Source organism: Hemiscyllium ocellatum, chromosome 8 (assembly GCF_020745735.1).
Source record: "Hemiscyllium ocellatum isolate sHemOce1 chromosome 8, sHemOce1.pat.X.cur, whole genome shotgun sequence".
Taxonomy (NCBI): Eukaryota; Metazoa; Chordata; class Chondrichthyes; order Orectolobiformes; family Hemiscylliidae; genus Hemiscyllium; species Hemiscyllium ocellatum.
This window is the reverse complement of record NC_083408.1, coordinates 25,152,290-25,174,720: the sequence shown is the minus strand read 5'-3', so window position 1 is coordinate 25,174,720 and position 22,431 is coordinate 25,152,290. Positions and strand designations below refer to the sequence as shown.

The 22,431-nt window shown below is 42.9% G+C and overlaps 1 protein-coding gene across 2 annotated transcripts in view; it reads left to right on the top strand.

Moving 5' to 3' along the window:
- The window catches only part of zfyve1 (zinc finger, FYVE domain containing 1), a 100,532-nt gene that overhangs the window by 36,200 nt on the left and 41,901 nt on the right, over positions 1–22,431 (top strand). For both annotated transcript variants that reach the window (XM_060828701.1, XM_060828702.1), the window contains exon 5: positions 5,629–5,737. In XM_060828701.1, the coding sequence (XP_060684684.1) occupies positions 5,629–5,737 (109 nt within the window). The remainder of the gene's footprint in view (positions 1–5,628; positions 5,738–22,431) is intronic.

The window sequence follows — 22,431 nt, the reverse complement described above, 5'->3', positions numbered from 1 at the left end:
CATATGGATCACATTTACTGCTCTGCCGTCATCTTTGTTAGTTCTTCAAAAAACTCAATCAAGTTAGTGAGACATGATTTCCCACGCACAAAGCCATGTTGAACTATCCCTAATCAGTGCTTGCCTTTCCAAATACATGTACATCCTGTTCCTCAGGATTCCCTCCAACAACTTGCCCACCACCGATGCCAGACTCACTGGTCTATAGTTCCCTGGCTTTTCCTTAGCACCTTTCTTAAACAGTGGCACCACGTTTGCCAACTTCCAGTCTTCGGGCACCTCATCTGTGACTATCGAAGATACAAAGTTTTCAGCAAGAGGCCCAGCAATCACTTCCCTAGTTTTCCACAGTGTTCTACTTCTCTTTTTTAAAAAAACTCTAACATTTTTTTAGCAGATACACAATGTTAAAACTTAACTAAATGGGAGAGGCAACTTGTTTGAAACTGGGTGTAATGGCTTGGTACTTGAAAAAAGTCATAATTTTTGGAGAAGTGAGCAGTGGTGTATAATTGTCTTGGCGATTTTGCTGTGTTGAAAGATTCAAAGGAGAGTATGTTTTCTGTAGATTTAAAAGATTAATTGACTGTTAGGTAAGATTTGGTGGAGTGCTTATAGCCCTCTCTCATTCCCTAGCGCTCACTCGCACTCTCTGGTGAGCACCCACGCTTTCTCTGTCTCTCTCTCTCCCCCCTTGTGTGTGCACTGTCTCTCTCCCTTGTGCCCTCGCGTGCTCTGTCCCTTGTGCCTGCAGGCTCACTCCCTTTGACCTGCGCGCACTCTCATTCGAGCCTGCGTGCTCTGAAATATACTAATCACATTGGTTTAGTTGTATAATTTCACATTTTCCAGTCATCAGAAGGGAATAACCAGGCTGTTGGAATAAACTTGTGACTGTTTAATGCAGAAATGTATGTTCTGTTTTACAGAGCAAGAGGTGCCAGTGTAAACTGGGGTCAGATTCTGAAGGGGAAGCATGAGCAATCATGAGGGGGATATCAGAACTGTCAAATCTATTTGAATTTATTAACGTAACAGCAGGACAGATAATGGGGAGCAATTGATATAATACAGGGTATTTGCTTTCCCAAAGGCATTCAATGAGGTACTGCGCATAACTCTACTGAAAAGAGCTCATAGTGTTAGGGCTTGTATATTAGCATGGAATCAAGGGTTGACTGATAGAAGTCAATGGCATGGAAATATGCCCAACTTTGCCCATTGTCCAGTATTCCCAATTAAACAAAATCTATTGTGTGCATTTGGTTCATATTTCTCCATTCCTGTTCCATTCATTTTCCTATCTAAATGTTACTTAAATGACAGTTATAGTCACTTCCATCGCTACCTCTGGCAGCCTGTTGCAGACACCACTCTCTGCATGAAATTAATGCCTCTCTGGACCCTTTAGTGTTTTCCCCCCCCCCTCTCACCTGAAACCTATGCCGTCTAGTTTTAAACTCCCCAGTCATGAGGGAAGGCTGTTGGGTATCTATCTTAACCATGTCTGTCATAATTTTATAGATCTGTATAACGTCATCCCTCAGTCTCCTAAGCTCCAAGGAAAAAGATTCCCTGCCTATCCAATCTCTCCTTACAACTCAAACCTTCCAATCAAGGTAGCATCCTAATAAATCTTTTCTGCACTCTTTCCAGTTAAATAATATCTTTTCTACAATAGGATGACCAGAACTGAATGCAGTAATGCAAGTGTGGTCGCGCCAACATCTTATACAGCTCCAACAAGATGTCCCTTCTGGTACACTCAATGCACTCATTAATGAAGGCAAGCATACCAAACACCTCCTTCACTAACCTATCTACTTGTGACTCCAATTTCAACTAAGTAACTTTTATAAATGATGAATAACAGTGGATCCAGCAATGATCCTTGAGGCAACTGCTGGTCTCAGGGCTCTGAGAACAATCCTTTACCATCACCCTCTGTCTTCTACCATCACACTAATTTTGTATCCAGTTGGCTAGCTCTCCTTGGATCCTGTTCAATTTAACCTTACTCAACAATCCACCATGCGCTCTCTTGTCAAATGCTTTGCTAAAGTTCATGTAGATTTATCTACCTTAATGTGTTTTAGGACTTGTAACCCCATCTTTTCTGTAATGTGGACTCTCTTCAAGACATTCGCGGCACGGTGGCACAGTGGTTAGCACTGCTGCCTCACAGTGCCAGAGACCCGGGTTCAATTCCCGCCTCAGGCGACTGACTGTGTGGCGTTTGCACATTCTCCCCGTGTCTGCGTGGGTTTCCTCCAGGTGCTCCAGTTTCCTCCCACAGTCCAAAAATGTGCAGGTCAGGTGAATTGGCCATGCTAAATTGCCCGTAGTGTTAGGTTAGGGGTATGGGTGGGTTGCGCTTCGGCGGGTCGGTGAGGACTTGTTGGGCCGAAGGGCCTGTTTCCACACTGTAAGTAATCTAATCTAATCATTGCAGTTTATTTCCCCAAGTTCCCGTGCATCCATGCCTTTCTCAACAGTAGGTACTGACGAGAAATATTCTTTTAGAATCTCGCCTATCTTTTATGGCTCCGCACATAGATAACCTTGTTGATCTTTAAGAGGCTGTATTCTCTCCCCCACTATGGTTTTACCCTTCATGTGCTTATAGAGTCTCTTTGGATTCTCCTTTACCTCATCTGCAAAGGCATCTTGTGTCCTCTTTTCACCCTCCTGTGTACTCAAGTGTCCTGTGATACCCTCTATATTCCCCAAGGAATTCACTTGATCCCAGCTACCTGTACATGTCATCTGCCTGCGGATTTTTCTTGACCAGGGCCTGAATAATTCTAGTCATCTGGGGTTCTCTATTCTTGCCAGCCTTGGCTTTGATTCTAACAGGAGCATGTTGGCCCTAAACCCTCATTAACTCTTCTGAAATCCCCCACTTAGGAGACATCCCTTTGCCTGCAAGTCGCCTCCCCCAAAAGGAACTTTTGAAAGGTTTAAGCTTTTAGACTTTTGAAAGTCTAAGGTCATTAAAATTGGGTGTTATCCCAACGTAGAACTTCAACATTTCATAGCTATTTTGAAGCTACTGGAATTATGGTCACCAACACTTCAGTCACTTGGCTTGCCTTATTTCACACGGAGGACAAGTTTCGCCCCATCTGCATACTGCATGAGCCATTATTTCGTATGTGTATCACCCTCTGTGTAAAAACATTGCCCCTGAGGTTTTTTGTTCTTTCCCCTCTAATCTTAAACTGATGTCCTGTAGGCCTCGATTCCTCAAACCTGGGAAAAAGACTGAGTGCATTCACTCTATCCATGCCTCTCATGATCATATACACTTCTTCGAAGCTCCCCCCCCACCCGCCCCACCTCAGTAGTCCTACCCTCTAAAGAAGAAACTAGCTTGTTCAACTGTATAACTCAGTCTCTTGAGTCCTGGCAACATTCTTGTAAATTTCTTCTGCACTCTTCAGTTTAATAACATCCCTCCTATAGCAAGATGACCAAAACTGAACGCAGTACTCCAAGTGCTGCCTTGCTCGCATCCTGTACAACTGCAACGTAATTTCCCAACTTCTATACTCAGTGCCCTGACTGATGAAGGCCAGTGTGCCAAAAGTTGTCTTCACTGCCCTGTCTACCTGTGACTCCACTTTCAGAGAACCGAGCAACTGAACTCCCAAGGTCCCTCTGTTCCACTACACTCCTTAAGCCCCTACCATTGAAACTCTGACCTTGATTTGACTTTCCAAAGCATAAAACTTATCTATATTAAACTCCATTTGCCCTGTCTCGGCCCAGTTCCCCAGCCAAACAAGGTCCTGCTGCAATTTCTGATAACCTTCCTCATTGTCCACGATGCCACCTATTTTAGTGTCATCTGCAAGTTTAGTAATCGTGCTTTGTACATTCTTATCCAAATCATTGATGTAGGTAACAAATAGCAATGGGCCTAGCATCAACCTCTAAGGCACACTACTGGTCACAGGGTCCTAGTCTGACAAGCATCCTTCCACTATTAACCTCTGCTTCCTACAATCAAGCCAATCTGCCGGCTGTTCCTGGACTCCATGCAATCTAACCTTCCAGAGCAGCCTACCATGTGGAACCTTATCAAAGGTCTTACTGAAATCCATATAGACTACATCTACCACCATGCTCTGATCAACCTTCCTGATTACTTCATCCAAGAACTCTAACACATTTATGATTTCCCCATGCACAGTGCTGACTATTCCTAATCAAATCTTGTAATCCAAATGCATGTATTTTGTTCCTCAGAATCTTTTCAAGTAACTTACCTCCTACAGATATTAATCTTACTGGCCTATTGTTCCCAGATTTTTCTTTGCAGCCTTTCTTGAATAAAGGCACACCTTTTGCTACCCTTCAGTCTTCTGGGACCTCACCCGTAGCTAGCTAGGATGCAAAAGTATCAGTCAAGCCCCCCCCCACAATTTCTTCTCTAGTCTCTTGCAGGGGTCTTAGATATCTCTGGTTAGCACCAGATGTATCCATCTTCATACATTCTAATACGTCCAACACGATCTCTACTGTGATATGGACTGTCCTCAAGGTATCACGAATAGCTTCACCAAGTTCCCAAGTCTTATGTCTTTCTCCACAATAAACACTGAGGAGGATATTCATTGAGGACCTTGCTCATCTCCTGCAGTTCTACGCATACATGTCCACTTTGGTCTTCGGATTCACCGTAATCTTCTCAGTCAAATCTGTCTTGTGCCCCTTTTTTGCCTTCCTGGTTTCCTCCTTCAGTAAACTCCTGTATCCCCTATATACTTCTACGGATTCCCTTCATCCTAGCTGCCTGTACCTGAGCCAAATGTCCTCCTTTTTTTCTGGTCGAAGCCTCAGTACCTCTTCTCAACCAGAGTTCCTTACTCCTGCCAACCTTGCCCTTCATCCTCACAAAAACATGTAGATCTTGACCTCTAGCTATCACACTTTTAAAGATCTTCCATTTGCTGGAAGTCTCCTTGCCTAGAAGGAGTTCTTGGTGAGATAGAGGACACTTTCAGAATGACAATTTGTAATTAGTGGAATGCTAGAGCCACAATTATTTACAATATTTATTCATGGAGGAGGAGAAAGTAGGGCTTATGCATGAAACATCGATTCTCCTGCTCCTCGGATGACCTGCTGTGCTTTTCCAGCAACACACTCTCGATCCCTATATTTATTCATTACTTGGAAATGGGAAGTGAATGTATTATCTATTATGTACTAAGTCTGTGAATGACAAAAATAGATTGGGTGGGTGGTAAGTGGTGAGGATTCCATTAACAGTCTGCTGATTAAGTAAAAAACAAAAACTTGTCAGCTTGAATATGACATGGGATAATGTGAGGTTATGCACTTTGGCAGGAAGAGTAGAAAGGCTGAACATTAATTAATTGCAGAAAGCTACAGCATAAAGGGGTTTGGAGTCCTTATGCGTGGACTCAGTTGTTGGCCCAGTCTCAATTAAATGTTGTTAAGAATTATTTGAGAATAGTTTCCTTGCTTCTGTCTAGATGTCTGGTGTATTGAAATAAATCACAGTATAACAAAAATAACACTTGCTATCTTCGGAAAGATACCCAGCTGGAGTGATTTTACTCGACAGATTTGTTTGTGTTCAATGTTGCTTTGATTTAGGATTGGATGCAAGAACAGTATGAATCATGCAAAAGATGGCATTCCTCATGAATCTGAAAGCCGCTGCAGTTACTCTCACCAGTATGATAACAGAGTGTACACCTGCAAGGTGAGTATTTCAAAATTTTCTGCAACAGTGCTACTCCTTGAATTCAAATCTAGCTCTTGTGCTTACCAGAAAGTGAAAAAAGCATTAAGGGACACATCAATCATCCCACAGGAGCAAGTGCATTGTTTGTGTACTTCATCAATTCTGCTGTCAGCAAGTTAATTTCAGTCTTAAAGAATATTAATATAACATTTATCTTCACTTGAGAGAAGGAAAATGTAGGTTCAGAATTAGGGAAGGTGGAACTGTGAGTTTTCAAGCAGATTGACATTGGGAATGAGGGAGTATTGGAGATTTTGGCACGTTTAAAATTGGACAAGAACCTAGGTCATGATGAGTTGTGTTCCAGGCTGCTATGGAAGATGAGGGAGGGGCTCACAGAGGCCCTGTCCTTTCTGGCCATGGGACAGCTAATATAGTTCTACTTTTCAAGAAGGATGCTAAAGATAAACCAGGGAATTACACATGCATAAGTCTCGTCAGTTTTAGGGAAAGTATTCGAGAAAATTCTGAAAGAGAGAATTAATGTCCATTTAGAGAAGTATGAGTGCAGGAGATTTTATTAGAGACAGCGAACATGGCTTTGTCAGAGGGAGCTCATGGCTAATAAATCTGATGGAATTTTTCAAAGAGATGGTCAAATATGGGGATGCGGGTAGTTCAGTTGATATAGTTTACATGGATTTTAGCAAAGCTTTTGACAAGGTCCAACGTGGGAGCCTGATAAAGGACTCAGAGGCACAGTGGTTAGCATTGCTGCCTCAGACTGATTCCAGTCCTGGGTGTCTGACTGTGTCGAGTTTGCATGTTCTCTCTGTGTCTACGTGGATTTCTGGCAGTTGCTGTGGTTTAGATTAGATTAGATTAGATTACTTACAGTGTGGAAGCAGGCCCTTCGGCCCAACAAGTCTACACCAAACTGCCGAAGCGCAACCCACCCAGACCCATTCCCCCATATTCACCCCTGCCCCTAATACTATGGGCAATTTAGCATGGCCAATTCACCTAACCTGCACAGTTTTGGACTGTGGGAGGAAACCCACGCAGACACAGGGAGAATGTGCAAACTCCACACAGTCAGTTGCCTGAGGCGGGAATTGAACCCGGGTCTCTGGCGCTGTGAGGCAGCAGTGCTAACCACTGTGCCACTATGCTGCCCATGGTGTACTGATTAGATGGATTGACCATGATGGGGCAATGGGTAAGTGGTGGGGATGGGTCTGGTTGGAATGTTCTTGGGATGAGAATCCGTGAAGACCCGGTGACTTTCGGCACTGTAGGGATTCTAAAGAAGGTAAAATCATGTGGAAACCAGCGTAACTTGGCTAGTTGGAACCAAATATGGCTTCGTGGAGATCCTGATGAAGGGATATGCCCAAAACATTGACTCTCTCGCTCCTTAGATGCAGCCTGACCTGCTGTGGTTTTTCAAGCCATGCTTTATCAATTCTGACTCTCCAGCATCTGTAGTTGTCATTTCCTCCTCCTTGGTGGAGGTATGTTACTTAAGGCCAGTGTTGCACCACAGGGATCAGTGCTGGGTCCCTTATTGTTTGTGTTGATATATTTTTATATGTATATAATATGTGCAGCTGACAACAAAGTCTGCAGATGACATGAAGATTGGCCAGCGGGTTGACAGTGAACAAAAAAAATCTTAGGATACAGGAGGATAAATGGATTGGTCAATGGCAGATGGAATTTAAGCCCGATATGTATAAGGTGATGCACTGTGGAAGCAACAAGAAGAGAAGGGAGTTTTAAAGGACCTTGCTAGACTGCATGACAGCTCTGGAGCTGCAGTTGGACTCACTTTGGAGCATCTGCAATGCTGAGGAGGTTGTAGATAGCACGTTTAGTGAATTAGTCACACTGCAGATTAGGATTGCTGAGGGAGAAAAGGAATAGGTGACCAAAAGGCAGAGAAAGAGCAGGGTGGCAGTGCAGGTCTCCCCTGCGGTCATCTCTGTCCAAAATAGGTATACCATTTTGGACACTGTTGGGGGAGATGGCTCACCAGGGGAAGGCAGTAGTAGCCAGGTTCATGGCACTGTTGCTGGCTTTGCAGTACAGAAGGGCAGGAAAAAGAGAGGAAGGGCTGTCGTCATAGGGGATTCAATTGTAAGGGGAGTAGATAGGTGGTTCTGTGGTTGAGATTCCTGAATGGTATGTTGCCTCCCAGGTGCACGAGTCAGGGATGTCTCGGATTGGCTGCAGGACGTTCTGAAAGGTTGAGGAGGTGAACAGACAGCTGTCGTGATAAATAGAAGCACCAATGTTACAGGAAAAAGAATGGGATGAGGTCCTACAAGCAGAATTTAGAGAGTTAGGAACCAAGTTAAAAAGTAGGACCTCAGAGGTAGTAATTTCATGATTGCTACCAGTGCCACGTGCTAGTCAGAGTAGAAGTGATTGAATATTCAGGATGAATGCGTGAGTTGAGAGATGGTTTTAGATTAGACTTACAGTGTGGAAACAGGCCCTTCGGCCCAACAAGTCCACACCGACCCGCCGAAGCGCAACCCACCCATACCCCTACATTTACCCCTTACCTAACACTACGGGCAATTTAGCTTGGCCGATTCACCTGACCCGCACATCTTTGTGACTGTGGGAGGAAACCGGAGCACCCGGAGGAAACCCACGCAGACACGGGGAGAACGTGCAAACTCCACACGGTCAGTTGCCTGAGTCGGGAATTGAACCCGGGTCTACAGGCGCTGTGAGGCAGCAGTGCTAACCACTGTGCCACCGTGCCGCCCACCCACTGTGCCACCGTGCCGCCCACGCCCATGGTGAGGAGGGAGCGGTTCAGACTTTTGAGACATTGGGTCTGGTTCTGTGGGAGATGGGACTATTACAAATCGGATGGTCTACACCTGGGCAGGCCTGGAGCCAATGTCCTGGGAGTGCTTTTGCTAATGCTATTGGGGAGGTTTAAACTAATGTAGCAGGGGGATAGGAACCAAATGAGGAGGTTAGTGGACAGGAAGGAGGTCTTAACTAAAACCTGTAAGGAACTAGATAATGAAGTCGGTGTGACTAAGGGGAAGAGGAGGCAGGGAGCAGATGATGAACACGAAGGGACAGGTGGTCTGAGGTGCATTTGTTTTAATGCGAGAAGTGTAGTAGATGAACTTAGGGCTTGGATTAGTACCCAACAGTTCCTCCCTCATGCTGACTTGACTAGAGGAATCAAATATCTGTCCTGAACCTCAACATCCAACATGTCCTCTCCTCAGTGAATTTCATTGCAAAGTACTCATTAAGAATGTTATTGCTATTACTGAGAGTTGGTTGAGGGAAGCGCATTATCGGCAACTAAATATCCCAGGATATAGATGCTTCAGGTGGGATAGAGAGGGAGGTAAAGGGGGTGAAGGAGTTGCATTACTGGTCAGAGAGGATATCACAGCAGTGCTGAAGGAGGGTACTATGGAGGACTTGAGCAGTGAGGTAGTATGGGCAGAGCTCAGGAAAAAGAAGGGTGTGGTAACAATGATGGGGCTGTATTACAAACCTCCTGATAGTAAGTGTGAGATAGAGGTACAAATATGTAAACAGATTATGGAAAGATGTATGAGCAACAGGTGGTGGTGATACAAGATTGACTGGGATTCACGTCATGTTAGAGGTTGAGATGGAGCAGGATTTGTGAAGAGAATCCAGGAGGCTTTTATCGAGCGGTATGTAAATAGTCCAAGTCGGGAAAGGGCCATACTGGACCTGCTGTTGAGGAATGAGCCCGGCCAGGTAGTTGAAGTTTCAGTTGGTGATTACTTTGGAAATAGTGGTCACAATTCTGTACATTTTAGAATAGTCAGTGACATAGACAGGAATGGTGCTAAAAGAAGAGTGCTAAATTGGGTATAGGCCAACCATAGCAAAATTCGGCAGGAGCTGTGGTTTGGGAGCAGCTGTTTGTGGGTAACTCCACATTTGATATTTTGGGAGGCTTTTAAAGAGAGGTTAATCAGAGTGCAGGACAGACATGTCCATGTGACAATGTGGGATCGTAATGGCAGGATTAGGAAACCATAGATGACAGATGAAATTATGAGACTAGCTAAGAGGAAAAGGGAAACTTACTTAACGTCTAGGCGACTGAAAACAGCTGAAGCTTTGGAAGAATATCGGGAAAGTAGGACCAACCTGAAACAAGGAATTAAGAGGGCTAAGAGAGGTCATGAAGCATCTTAAGGAAACAGGATTAAGGAAAATCCCAAAGTCTTTTATTTGTATATAAGGAGTTAGATGGTAACGAGAGAAAGGGTTGGCCCACTCAAAGACAAAGGAGGAAAGTTATGCGTTGAGTCAGAGAAAATGGTGAAATTCTTAATGAATACTTTGCATTGAAATTCACTGAGGAGAGGGATATGATGGATGTTGAGATTCGGGACAGATATTTGATTCCTCACGCCAAGTCAGCATAAGGAGGGAGAAAGTGTTGGGTGTTCTATAAGGCATTAAGGTGGGTAAGTTCCCAGGTCTAGATGTAATCTATCCCAGGTTACTGAGTTAAGCGAGAGAGGAAATATCTGGGGTGTTAACAGATCTTTCTGGCATCCTTGAACGTGGGTGAGGTCCCGATGACTGGGGAGTTGTAAATGTTGTTGCCTTGTTTAAGAAGTTCCTGATGAAGGGCTTATTATCGAAACGTCCAATTTCCTGTTCCTTGGATGCTGCCTGACCCTGCTGCGCTTTAACCAGCAACACATTTTCAGCCTTGTTTAAGAAGGGTAACAAGGATAGTCCAGGTAAGTATAGATCAATGGGCCTGACATCAGTAGTTGGGAAGCTGCTGGAGAAGATACTGTGGAATAGGATTTATTTACATTTGGAAGAAAATGAGCTTATCAATGATAGGCAGCATAGTTTTGTGCCGGGACGATGATGTCTTACCAACTTAATAGAATGCTTTGAGAAAGTGAAAAAGATGATTGATGAGGAAAGGGCTATAAATGTCATATACGTGGACTTCAGTAAGGTGTTTGATAAAGATAGGCAAAAGTGAGGACTGCAGATGCTGGAGATTAGAGTTGACAGCGGGTCAGGCAGCATCCAAGAAGCAGGAGAATCGACGTTTCGGTAAAAGCTCTTCATCAGGATGTTTGGTAAGGATCCCCACAGTAGACTGATGAAGACAGTGAAGTTGCATGGTGTCTCGGGTGTGCTACTTAGCTGGATAGAGAACTGGCTGGGCAACAGAAGACAGTAGTAGTGGAAGGGAGTTCTCAGAATGGAGAACTGTGGTGTTCCACAGGGATCTGTGCTGGGATCACTGTTTGTGATAGACATAAATGATCTGGAGGAAGTATAGGTGGTCTGATTAGCAAGTTTTCAGATGACATGAAGGTTAGATTGCTGGAGTAGCAGACAGTGGAGGGGACTGTTAGAGTATGCAGCAGAATGTAGATTGATTGGAGCGTTGGGTGGAGAAATGGCAAATGGAGTTCAATCCGGGCAAAATTGAGGTGACGCATTTTGGAAGATCCAGTTCTGGAGTGAACGATACGGTAAATGGAAAAGCCCTGGGGAAAATTGATGTACAGAGAGATCTGGGTGTTCAGATCCATTGTTCTCTTAAGGTGGCAACACCGGTCAATAGAGCGGTCAAGAAGGCATAAGGCATGCTTTCCTTCATCGGACGGGATATTGAGTACAAGAGTTGGCACGTCGTGTTACAGTTGTATAGGACTTTGGTTCGGCCACATTTGGAATATTGTGTACAGTTCTGGTCGTCACATTTCCAGAAGGATGTGGATGCTTTGGAGGTTCACCAGGATGTTGCCTGGTATGGAGGGAACTGACTATGAAGACAGGTTGAGTAGATTAGGATTATTTTCATTACAAAGACAGAGATTGAGGAGGCACCTGATTGAGGTCTATACAATCATGAGAGTTGATAGCAAAAAGCATTTCACAGGATGGGGGAATCAGTTACTGGGGGTCACAAGTTCAAGGTAAGAAAGGCAAAGTTTAAGGGAGATATGCGTGGAAAGCTGTTTACACAGGGTGGTAGGTACTTGGATCACCTTGCCAGCGGAGATGGTAGAGGCCGGCACTTAAGATGTATCTGGACAGATATATGAATGGGCAGGAGCAGAGGGATAGAGATCCTTAGAAAACTGGCGATAGGTTCAGATCAAGGATCTGAATCGGCGCAGGCTTGGAGGACCAAAGGGCCTGTTCCTGTGCTGTAATTTTCCTTGTTCTTTGAATGGCAGTACTTTGAAAGAGCAACAGTGGGATCTTAGGGTGTTTGTGAAGAAATCCCTGAAGGTGGTAAGGCAGGTAAATAAGTTAGCTAAGAAGACAACTTTACCAGCTGAGGCATAGGTAGTAGGGACAGGAAGGTAATGTTGGAACTGCGTAGGACTTGGTTAGGGCATAGCTGGAGTACTGTGCGCAGTTCTCCTGTCCACACCAGAGAAAGGATGTGATTTCACTGGAGGGATGCAGATGTTATCTGCGAGAGGGCAGTTCAGCTATGAGAGGCTGGATTAATGTAATTTGGAGATGCCGGTGTTGGACTGGGGTGTACAAAGTTAAAAATCACACAACACCAGGTTATAGTCCAACAGGTTTATTTGGAAACACGATCTTTCGGAGCACTGCTGCTTTACCTGATGAAGGAGCTGCGCTCCGAAAGCTAGTGCTTCCAAATAAACCTGTTGGACCATAACCTGGTGTTGTGTGATTTTTAATTTTGGATTAACATGTCCTTTTTAGAGCAGAAAAGGTTGAGGAGTGACTGGATGAAGGTGTGTAAGATTGTGAAGGGCATGGACAGAGTGAGTAGAAAGCAGCTGCTTCTCTGAAGTGAAGGATCAAAAGCAAAGTAGCACGATTTTACATTGGAAGACAGATTTAGAGGGTATTTGAGGAAAACTTCCTTTTCATTCAAAGGATGGTAGGGTCTGGAATGTTTGACCTGAGAGGATAGTTGAGGCAGGTAACCTCACAAACTTTAAAAGCCACTTAGATGAGCATTTGATAACATTAAAGGCTATGGCCCTGGTGTTGGAAAGTGGGACTAGTGTAGATTTAAGGTAGCTTTGGCAATACAGACATGATGAGCTGAAGGGTGGCAGATGAGTTTAATTTTAATAAATGTGAGGTGCTGCATTTTTAAAAAGCAAAACAGGTCTGCACTTAGAAACTTAATGTTAAGGTGTTGGGGAGTGTTGCTGAACAAAGAGACCATGTACTGCAAATTCATAGCTCCTTGAAAGTGGAGTTGCAGGGAGATAAGATAATGAAGAAAGCATATTGAGTCTAGGAGTTTGGAGGTCATGTGTAAAGGACGTTGGTAAGGCCACTTTTGGAATGTTGCATGCAATTGCGTCTCCTTGCAATAGGAAGGGTGTTGTGAAACTTGGAAGAGTTCAGAAAAATTTATAAGTATGTTCTCAGGGTTGCAGGGTTTGAGCTATCGGAAGAGGCTGAATAGGCTTGGGCTGTTTTCCCTGGAATATCAGAGGCTGAGGGATGACCTTTTATAGAGGTTTGTAAATCCATGAAGGTATGGATAGTGTGAATAGACAAAGTCTTTTCTCCACTGCGGCGAGTCCAAAATTAGAGTACATGGGTTTAAAGTGAAAGGGGAAAGATTTAAAAGGAACCAAAGGTGCAACTTCTCACACAGAAGGTCGTGAATGTATGGAATGATCTACCAAAGGAAGTTGTGGAGGCTGGCACAATTACAGCATTTAAAAGGCATCTGAATGGGTATAAGATTAGGAAGAGTTTAGAGGAATATGAGTTAAATGCTGCCAAATAGGACTGGATTTATTGAGGATATCTAAATGGACGAATTGGAGCAAAGTGTCTGTTTCTGTGCTGTACAGCTCTATTACTCTTTGTATGATCCTGAATGCAAAAGACCATCTTAACTTCAGCAGACTTGTTGAATTCTGAGAGGTGACTGAAGTTATGACCAAAGTGATAGGCTTTAAGTATTTTAATTGAAGGTGAGAAGAGGGTTAGGGCTGAGGAGATTAAAGGGGAGAATTGTAGAGGATGGGGTTGTGTAACAAAGCTTTTGCTTCTAAATTGATGTGCATCTTGATTTTCTGTTGATTCCTTTTCTGAATTATTACAGAACCTACCTTTTCAGAGAGGCTCTGCTGATGCCAGCCAAAGAGTGGTTCATTGGCATTAGTCACCCATGTTCTTAACGAGTTAGGCGTTGATAGAAATTTTGGAATTTGAATTTTATAATGGTCAGTTTTGGAGAAACATCCAGGATCATGAAGGTAATCATTCCCAAACTCAACAGTGGATGGGATCTATAAGCAGCTGCATGTATCTCCTGGCCTGAAATAATCACCTCTCCAAAAGGTTGACATTAAAACCAGCTTGCATCTTTAAAAAATGTTCTGCAGAATATAAATTTATCCCCAACTTAGGCTGACGGAATTCTCTAATGTCAATGTGCAGAGATATGAATGAAAATCTTTTTGAAGTTGAAAGCATTACTAATCTTTTTATTCAAAAGCTCTTAAACATTGTTGCAATTGAATAACATTTGGTCAGTGTTGTAGCTGGTTTTAAAAAATAAATTTTGCATCTTGCATTAAATTTCATCAGTAATAAACAAGATTGATATTAAAATATATTGTCAAGTATGAGCACAAAATCAAATCTTATTTGCTATTCATAACTTGCCATTCTTAGTTACGATTTGAGGTTTAGGGCTTTGCCATTTTATTTATGCATTTATTTTCCATCTTTGTGAACTATGTTTAGTGAATTCACCTCTGCAAGTTTGAATGATTACAAGGCTTGCGTGCAAAGTATTAAAATCTTGTACATCAAAATTAAAGTCCTGTATTACACCAGGTGGACGGCACGGTGGCTGCATCTCAGCGTCAGGGACCCGGGTTTGATTCCTGCCTTAAGTGACTGTCTGTGTGGAATTTGCACGTTCTCCCTGTGTCTCTGTGGGTTTCCTCCCCAATCCAAAGATGTGCAGGTTGGGTGAATTGACCATGCTAAATTGCTCATAGCGTTAGGTGCATTAGTCAGGGTAGGGGAATGGGTCTGGGTGGGTTACTCTTTGGAGGGTCGGTGTGGACTTGTTGGGCCAAATAGCCTTTTTCCATACAATAGGGAATGTAATGTAAATCTAAAGCAGATGTTCAATTAATGAAATGAGAGCAATGTTTCAATCGCTGATGTACTGTGCAATGGTATATACACCATGAAGCCCGAGTGTGAGGTAAGCTGATTCCATGAATTTTGACAATGACATCATGCTTTTTCTCTAACCCACAGGTCAGTAGTATTTTGTTATGAACATGCTGACAATAACCATTGCTTAGTAGAAAGTTCATCTGCTTATAATTAACAAATAATGACAGACTAACTGATACGATTTTGTTTTTCTCCTTGGGTTAGTTTTTAAGGTTTAATACATCCATCAGACTTTTAACATTGTAGGTTAAGTAAGTTTATCATTCACAATGGGGATGAAGCTGGTGTCTGTTCTTTCGATGCACTTAATTCATGTTCCGAGAATTAGTGCGGTGTTTTTTTCTCAGACTGTCATTCAAATGGCTGTTTTTAGGCCATTAAGCTAAATAAAAGGAATGTTTTTGCTGTTCAGGATTCACAATTCCAAAGGGTGAAATGGCCTTTTCGTTTTATTGATGAGAATTGGCAGTGAGTATTAGGCAAGAAATTTTTCAACTGTACAGACTATTAAAGCTAGATATTTTCTGGAAGCTTTTTTCCCTCCCCATGGGAAATGCTGAAGCCATTTGTGGCAGGGTGACAAAGTTCTGATTGAGACTAGTTACTCCAGCAGAGAATAAGAATGAGAATTGAATTTCAAGCTACACCTGAATATCCTGGAATCCAGCAGTGACTCTTAGTTTTATGTACAGCAAAGAAGGCATCGTTTTTAACACCACTTCATGTTCCCTTGACTGTTCATCTTAACATGATTTGGAGATGCCGGTGTTGGACTCGGTGTACAAAGTTAAAAATCTCACAACACCAGGTTATAGTCCAACAGGTTTAATTGGAAGCACACTAGCTTTCGGAGGGACATGATGAAGTAACGTTGCTCCGAAAGCTAGTATGATTCCAATTAAACCTATTGGACTATAACCTGGTGTTGTGATTTTCATCTTAACATTACATTTAAAAAAAAATTCATGGGATGAGAGCATCACTGGCTAGGCTAACATTTATTGCTCATTCCTAATTGCTCAGAGGGCTGTTAAGAGTCAATCATTTGCTGTAGCTCTGGAGTCACGTGTAGGCCAGATGGCACTAAAGAAATGAGCTCAGGAAATATTTGATATTAAGATTGAGGGTGTATGATTGGCTGCTTCAGTCACTTTGGTCCTTTTTCCTTATACTACCAGATTCTCCCTTGGCTTCGTCTTGAGTTCTCATTTATTTCCAGTTCACTTTTATTTTTTCATAACCCAACTCTGAATTTCAAGTCCTTAAATTTCACATTCTACTTCCTCAGCATGATTCCTACTAAACTGCTAATCACCAGCTTCTCCCGGCATTCATGTTCACTGATTGTATAAATGCTGTCCTTCAGTTGCGTTGTCCTTTCCTTTAAAATTGCTATTATCACCCTTCTCTTCAAAACAAAACTCCTTTGAGTCAACCACCCTTGAAAATTAACACCCCCTTTCCAAAGTCACTTCCTTTTCCAAATTATTAAACATATTTTTTGCCTCCCAATTCTGTGCCTGTCTTTTCCTGAATTCCACATTGCAATCTCCAGTCAGGTTTTTGCCCTTATTTAGTTACCAAAACTCATCTTGTATAAGTCACAAATGTCAGCCTGTTTGTGACAAAAGTAAATTATCCATTTTTGTCCTTGTCAAAGGCTACATGTTGGCCACAATTTCACAGTCATTGTTTGCTGGGGGGAGTGGAAAGACTTTTTTTTTTGCTAATTCATTTGTAGGATGTGATCAGTACTCATTATAATTTGTGTTTTGGTGCACGGACATGAAGTTTGCATGGCATTGACTTCCAAAATCAGAAATCAATGGTCCTCATGCCAAACTTCAGAGGACCCTCTGAAGGTCCATTTAGCCACACAGTTTGGATGAAAAGGTTGGATGTACATGTCATTAGTTATGTAAGCATGTATTGTCCAGCCCTAACTTTCTTGAGACTTTAGACTGCTGTAGTCCATGCAGAATAGGGATAGCTATAATGCTATTAGGAAGAGAGTTCCCGCATTTTGATTCAGCAGCAGTGAAGGAGCAGTGATGCAGTTCCAAGTCCGGATGGTATGTGCGTCTTGCAGGCGATAGTGTTTCCATATATTGTCGTCTTGGTGGTAACGGTTGTGGGGTTGGAAGATGCCGTTGAAGGGGCTGTTGTGAGTTGCTGCAGTATGTCTTGTGGATGGGGCACTGTGCTGCCACTATATTGGCAATGGGGCAAGTGAATTTAGAAGATATGGTTTCAGTCAAGTAGGCTGCTTTGCCTTGGATGTCGTCAAGTTTTCTTGTTTGGTTGGAGCTGCATTCATCTTAACAAATGATGAATGTTCATCATAGACCTGACTTATGCCATGCAAATGGAAAGTTTGGAAGTGAGTTACTTGCCATGAAATTTCTAACCTCTCAATTGCTGTTATAGCTCAATGATCCACATAGATCCAGTTCAGTTCAGTTTCTTGGCTGTAGTAACCCCAGGATGTTGATATGTTGTATGAGTATATGATACCAACCACAGCCAATATCTGGTTGGGGAGTGTTATGGACCAGGCTAGATCCCCTCAAAATATTTTAAGAAGGTAGCCAAACCCTGACTTTTTTCTTATTTTAAAGGCAGATATGAAGTGGATATTCCAGGTGCATTGCACTGGTCAAACCACTCAGCTTTAAGCAAAACAGAATTTATTTAAACACTACAGATAAAACAGGAACAAAAGAAAATGGAATTTAGAATAACTCATAGAACATGGAACGTTACAGAGCAGAACATACCCTTCGGCCCTCGATGTTGCGCTGACCTATGGAACCAATCTATCCTACACGATTCCATTTTCATCCATATGTTTATCCAATGACCATTTAAATGCCCTTAAAGTTGGCGTGTCTACTACTGGTGCAAGCAATGTGTTTCACGCCCCTACTACTCTCCAAGTAAATAACTTAACTATCGGAAAACCTAACTGACCCGATATAGCAATTTGACTAAGGTACAGCATGCAGAGAGTCTGTGAGGATGGATAAACAGTTGATAGGACAAAGTTGCAATCAGTGTGATGGGTTGAAGTGTGTCTATGTTAATGCAAGAAGTATCAGGAATAAGGATACTGAACTTAGAGCATAGATCAATACTTGGAGCTGCGATGTTGTGGCCATTATGGAGACTTGGATATCACTGGGGCAGGAATGTTTGTTGGATATTCTAGGGTTTAGATGTTTCAAAAGAAGAGAGGGAGGGGTAAAAGAGATGGTGGAATGGTATTGCTAATCAGGGATAGTATCACAGCTGCAGAAAGGGAGGTTGTCAAGGCGGGTTTGTCTACTGAGTTAGTATGGGTGGAAGTCAGAAACAGGAAAGGTGCAGCCACTTTAATGAGAGTTTTCTATAGAACCCCCAATAGCAACAGAAACCTGGAGGACCAAATTGAGAGGAAGGTTTTGGAAAGGTGCAGAAGTAACAGGGTTGTTGTCATGGGTGACTTTAACTTTCCTAATATTGATTGGAAACTCCTAAGTTCAAATCGTTGTGGTTCTGTTCGCCGAGCTGGAAGTTTTTGCTGCAAACGTTTCGTTCCCTGGCTAGGGAACATCAGCAGTGCTATTGGAGCCTCCTGTGAAGCGCTGCTTTGATGTTTCTTCCGGTATTTATAGTGGTTTGTTCTTGCCGCTTCCGGGTGTCAGTTTCAGCTGTAGTAGTTTGTATGTGGGGTCCAGGTCGATGTGTCTGTTGATGGATGTTCTTGCCGTTTCCGGGTGTCAGTTTCAGTTGTAGTGGTTTGTATATGGGGTCCAGGTCTATGTGTCTGTTAATGGAGTTTGTGGATGAATGCCATGCCTCTAGGAATTCCCTGGCTGTTCTCTGTCTGGCTTGTCCTATGATGGTAGTGTTTTCCCAGTCAAATTCATGTTCCTGGTTGTCTGAGTGTATGGCTACTAGGGATAGCTGGTCGTGTTGTTTTGTGGCTAGCTGATGTTCGTGGATGCGGATTGTTAGCTGTCTTCCTGTTTGTCCTATATAGTGTTTTGTGCAGTCCTTGCATGGTATTTTGTAAACTACGTTGGTTTGGCTTGTGCTGGCTATTGGGTCCTTTGTTCTAGTGAGTTGTCTGAGTGTGGAAGCTGTTATGAGTCCTAAGGGTCGCAGTAGTCTGGCTGTCAGTTCTGAGACGCTCCTGACGTATGGTAGTGTGGCTAGTCCTTTTGGTTGTGGCATGTCCTCATTCCGTGGTCTATCTCTTAGGCATCTGGTGATAAAGTTGCGTGGGTATCCGTTTTTGGCGAATACCTTGTATAGGTGTTCCAGAACCACAACAACGGACACCCGAGCTACAAATCTTCAACCAGACTTTAAGTTCAAATCGTTTGGATGGAACAATTTTTGGATGTCCAGGAAGGATTCCGACTGGAGGAGAGACAGTATTGGATATGGTGCTTGGCAACAAACCAGGCCAGGTGTCAGATCTCTTGGTGGGAGAGCATTCCAGCAATAGTGACCACAACGCCCTGATCTTTACTATAGTCATGGAGAGGGATTGGAGCAGATGGTATAGGAAAGTATTTAATTGTGGGAGGGTGATTTACAATGCTATTAGGCAGGAACTAGGGTGCCTAAATTGGGAACAGCTGTTCTCAGGAAAATGCACAACAAGAATGTGGAGGTTGTTTCGGGAGCACTTGCTAATAGCGCTGGATAGGTTTGTCCTACTGAGGCAAGGAAGGGATGGTAGGGTGAAGGAATTTTGGGTGACAAGCAATGTGGAACATCTAGTCAAGAGGAGAAGGAAGCTGACTTGAGTTTTAGGAGGCAAGGATCAGACCGGGCTCTAGAGGGTTACAAGGGAGCCAGGAAGGAACTGAAGAATAGACTTAGGAGAGCTAGAAGGGGGCATGAAAATGCTTTAGTGGGTAGCATTAAGGAAAACCATAAGGCATTCTACAGTTGGAGGAACAAGAGGATGACAGAGTGAGGGTAGGGCCGATCAGGGACAATGGAGGGAACGTGTACCTGGATTCGGAAGGTGTATACTTTGCTTCAGTATTCACTACTGAGAAGGACCTTGACATTTGTGAGGACAGCGTGAAATAGGCTGAAATGCTGGAACATGTTGATGTTAAGAAAAAGGATGTGCTGGAATGTTTGAAAACATAAGATTAATCAAGTCCGCTGGACCAGATGGGATATACCCAAGGTTACTACAGTAAGTGAAGGAAGAGAGTGCTGCACCTTTGGTGATGATCTTTGCATCCTCACTATCTACTGGAATAGTGCCAGATGATTGGAAGGTTACAAATATTATTCCCTTGTTTAAGAAAGGGAATAAAGAATTACAGATCAGTCAGGCTTACATCTGTGGTGGACAAATTATTGGAGAGGATTCAGAGAGACAGAATTCATGATTTCTTGGAAAAGCATTGTTTGCTTAGAGGTATTCAGTACAACTTTGAGAGGGGAAGTCATGCCTCACGAGCCTTATTGAATTATTTGAAATGTGACAAAAGACATTGAAGGTAGAGCAGTTGATGTGGTGTACATGGACTTTAGCAAGGCGTTTGATAAGATTCCCCATGGTAAGCTTATTCAGAAGGTAAGGAGTTATGAGATACAGGGAAATGTGCCTGTATTGGCTCACCCATAGATGACCAAGGGTGGTAATAGATGGAAAGTATTTTGCCTGGAGCTGGGTGATGAGTGATGTTCCACAGGGATCTGTTCTGGGACCTCTTTGTGATTTCTATTAATGGATTGGATGAGGAAATGGCAGGGTGTGCTAGTAAGTTTGCCAATAACACAAAGGTTGGTGAAGTGGTGAATAGTGGTGTGCTGTTGTAGGTTGCAAAGAGACATTGACAGGATGCAGAACTGGGCTGATAAGTGGCCAATGGAGTTCAATCTGAATAAATGTGAGGTGATTCATTTTAGAATGTTGACTTTGAATGCATAATACAGGGTTAAAGGCAGGATTCTTGCCAGTGTAGAGGAACAGAGGGATCTTGGGGTCCATGATCCTGCAAAGTTGCCACCCAAGGTGATAGGGTTGTTAAGGAGGTGTATAGTGCATTGGCTTTCATTAGCAGGGGGATTGAAGAATCGTGAGGTTATGCTTCAGCTGTATAAGGGGATGGTTAGACCACACTTGGAATATTGTGTTCATTTCTGGTTGCCTCATTATAGGAAGGATGTGGAAGCTTTAGAGAGGATGCAGAGGAGATTTACCAGGGTGCTGCCTGGACTGGAGGGCATGTCTTATGAAGAAAGGATGAGGGAGCTACGGCTTTTCTCATTGGAGTGAAGAAGGATGAGAGGCGACTTGATAAAGATGTACAAGATGATGAGGCATTGATAGAATGAATAGTCAGAGACTTTTTCCCAGGGCAGAAATGAGGGGGCATCATTTTAAGCCAATTGGAGGACGGTTTAGGGGAGATGTCGGAGGTCAGTTCTTTACACAGTGTGTGGTGGATTAAGTGACCCTAGGATAGGCACATGGATGATAGTAAAATGAAAAATCTGTAAATTAGTTTGATCGTAGAATAGGATAAAAAGTCAGCGAAACGTCAAGGGCCAAAATGCCTGTATTGTCTGCACTGTTCTATGTTCTATTTTGTGTGAACTGTTCCAATTCAGTAACATCCCATAAACACACCCTTTGACAAAAGGGTCTTACAGGCAGAAGGGAACAACATCTAAAGAGATTTCAAAAACCAAATCCGTCAGGAATCATCTGAAGTTTACAACTTTTCCTGGACTGCAGCATCTAGTGACTGCTACAGCTAAACCAAACTAGGAAAAAAAACCTGAACTGGGACAACTGACCACTCCCTTGCCATTGTTAAACTAGGCACTTTCTAGACCCCTCAGCATCTCTGCATTTATGACATCCCATTTAAAAAAAAAAATCCCAAGACTAAAATAACCTTGTTAAAGTGACAGTATTGTCACAGTTGTGTTCGGCCTTTTTTATTTGATTCATTTGGGGAATTGGCCTAATTGCAGTTGAGAAGATAATGGTGAGTCGCTTTGTGAAGTCTTTGTGGTCTATATTTGGTGTCGGAATGCTGTCTCATGTTGGAGGTTACCCCACGACCATGAACGCATAGGGATATATTTCCAAGTCAGGATGATTAGTGGCTTGGAGGGAAACTTGCTGATGGTAATGTTCCCATGTATCTGTTGCATTAGATTTTGGGATTTGTGACCGTAGTTACTTAATCGTTGATCATTTGCAGGGTACTTTCAGATCTTTTATTAAGTTTATTGTAAGTAGCAACACTTCGGATTAATTAATTAGATTTTTAAAAAAGTATACAACCCATGACAATTCAGCATGGTTCACTGATCCCTGAGGGCAAACGGGCATTTGGCTCATTACAACTATTGAGTCAGCGTTCTGCTCTCCAGCTGAAGTGTTGGGGAATCTTCCCTGAGGCTTCCCTCATTTTCTTCCAGTCCATCTTACATCTGAAGAAGGCAGTTCCCTGATGAGCAATTGCCGT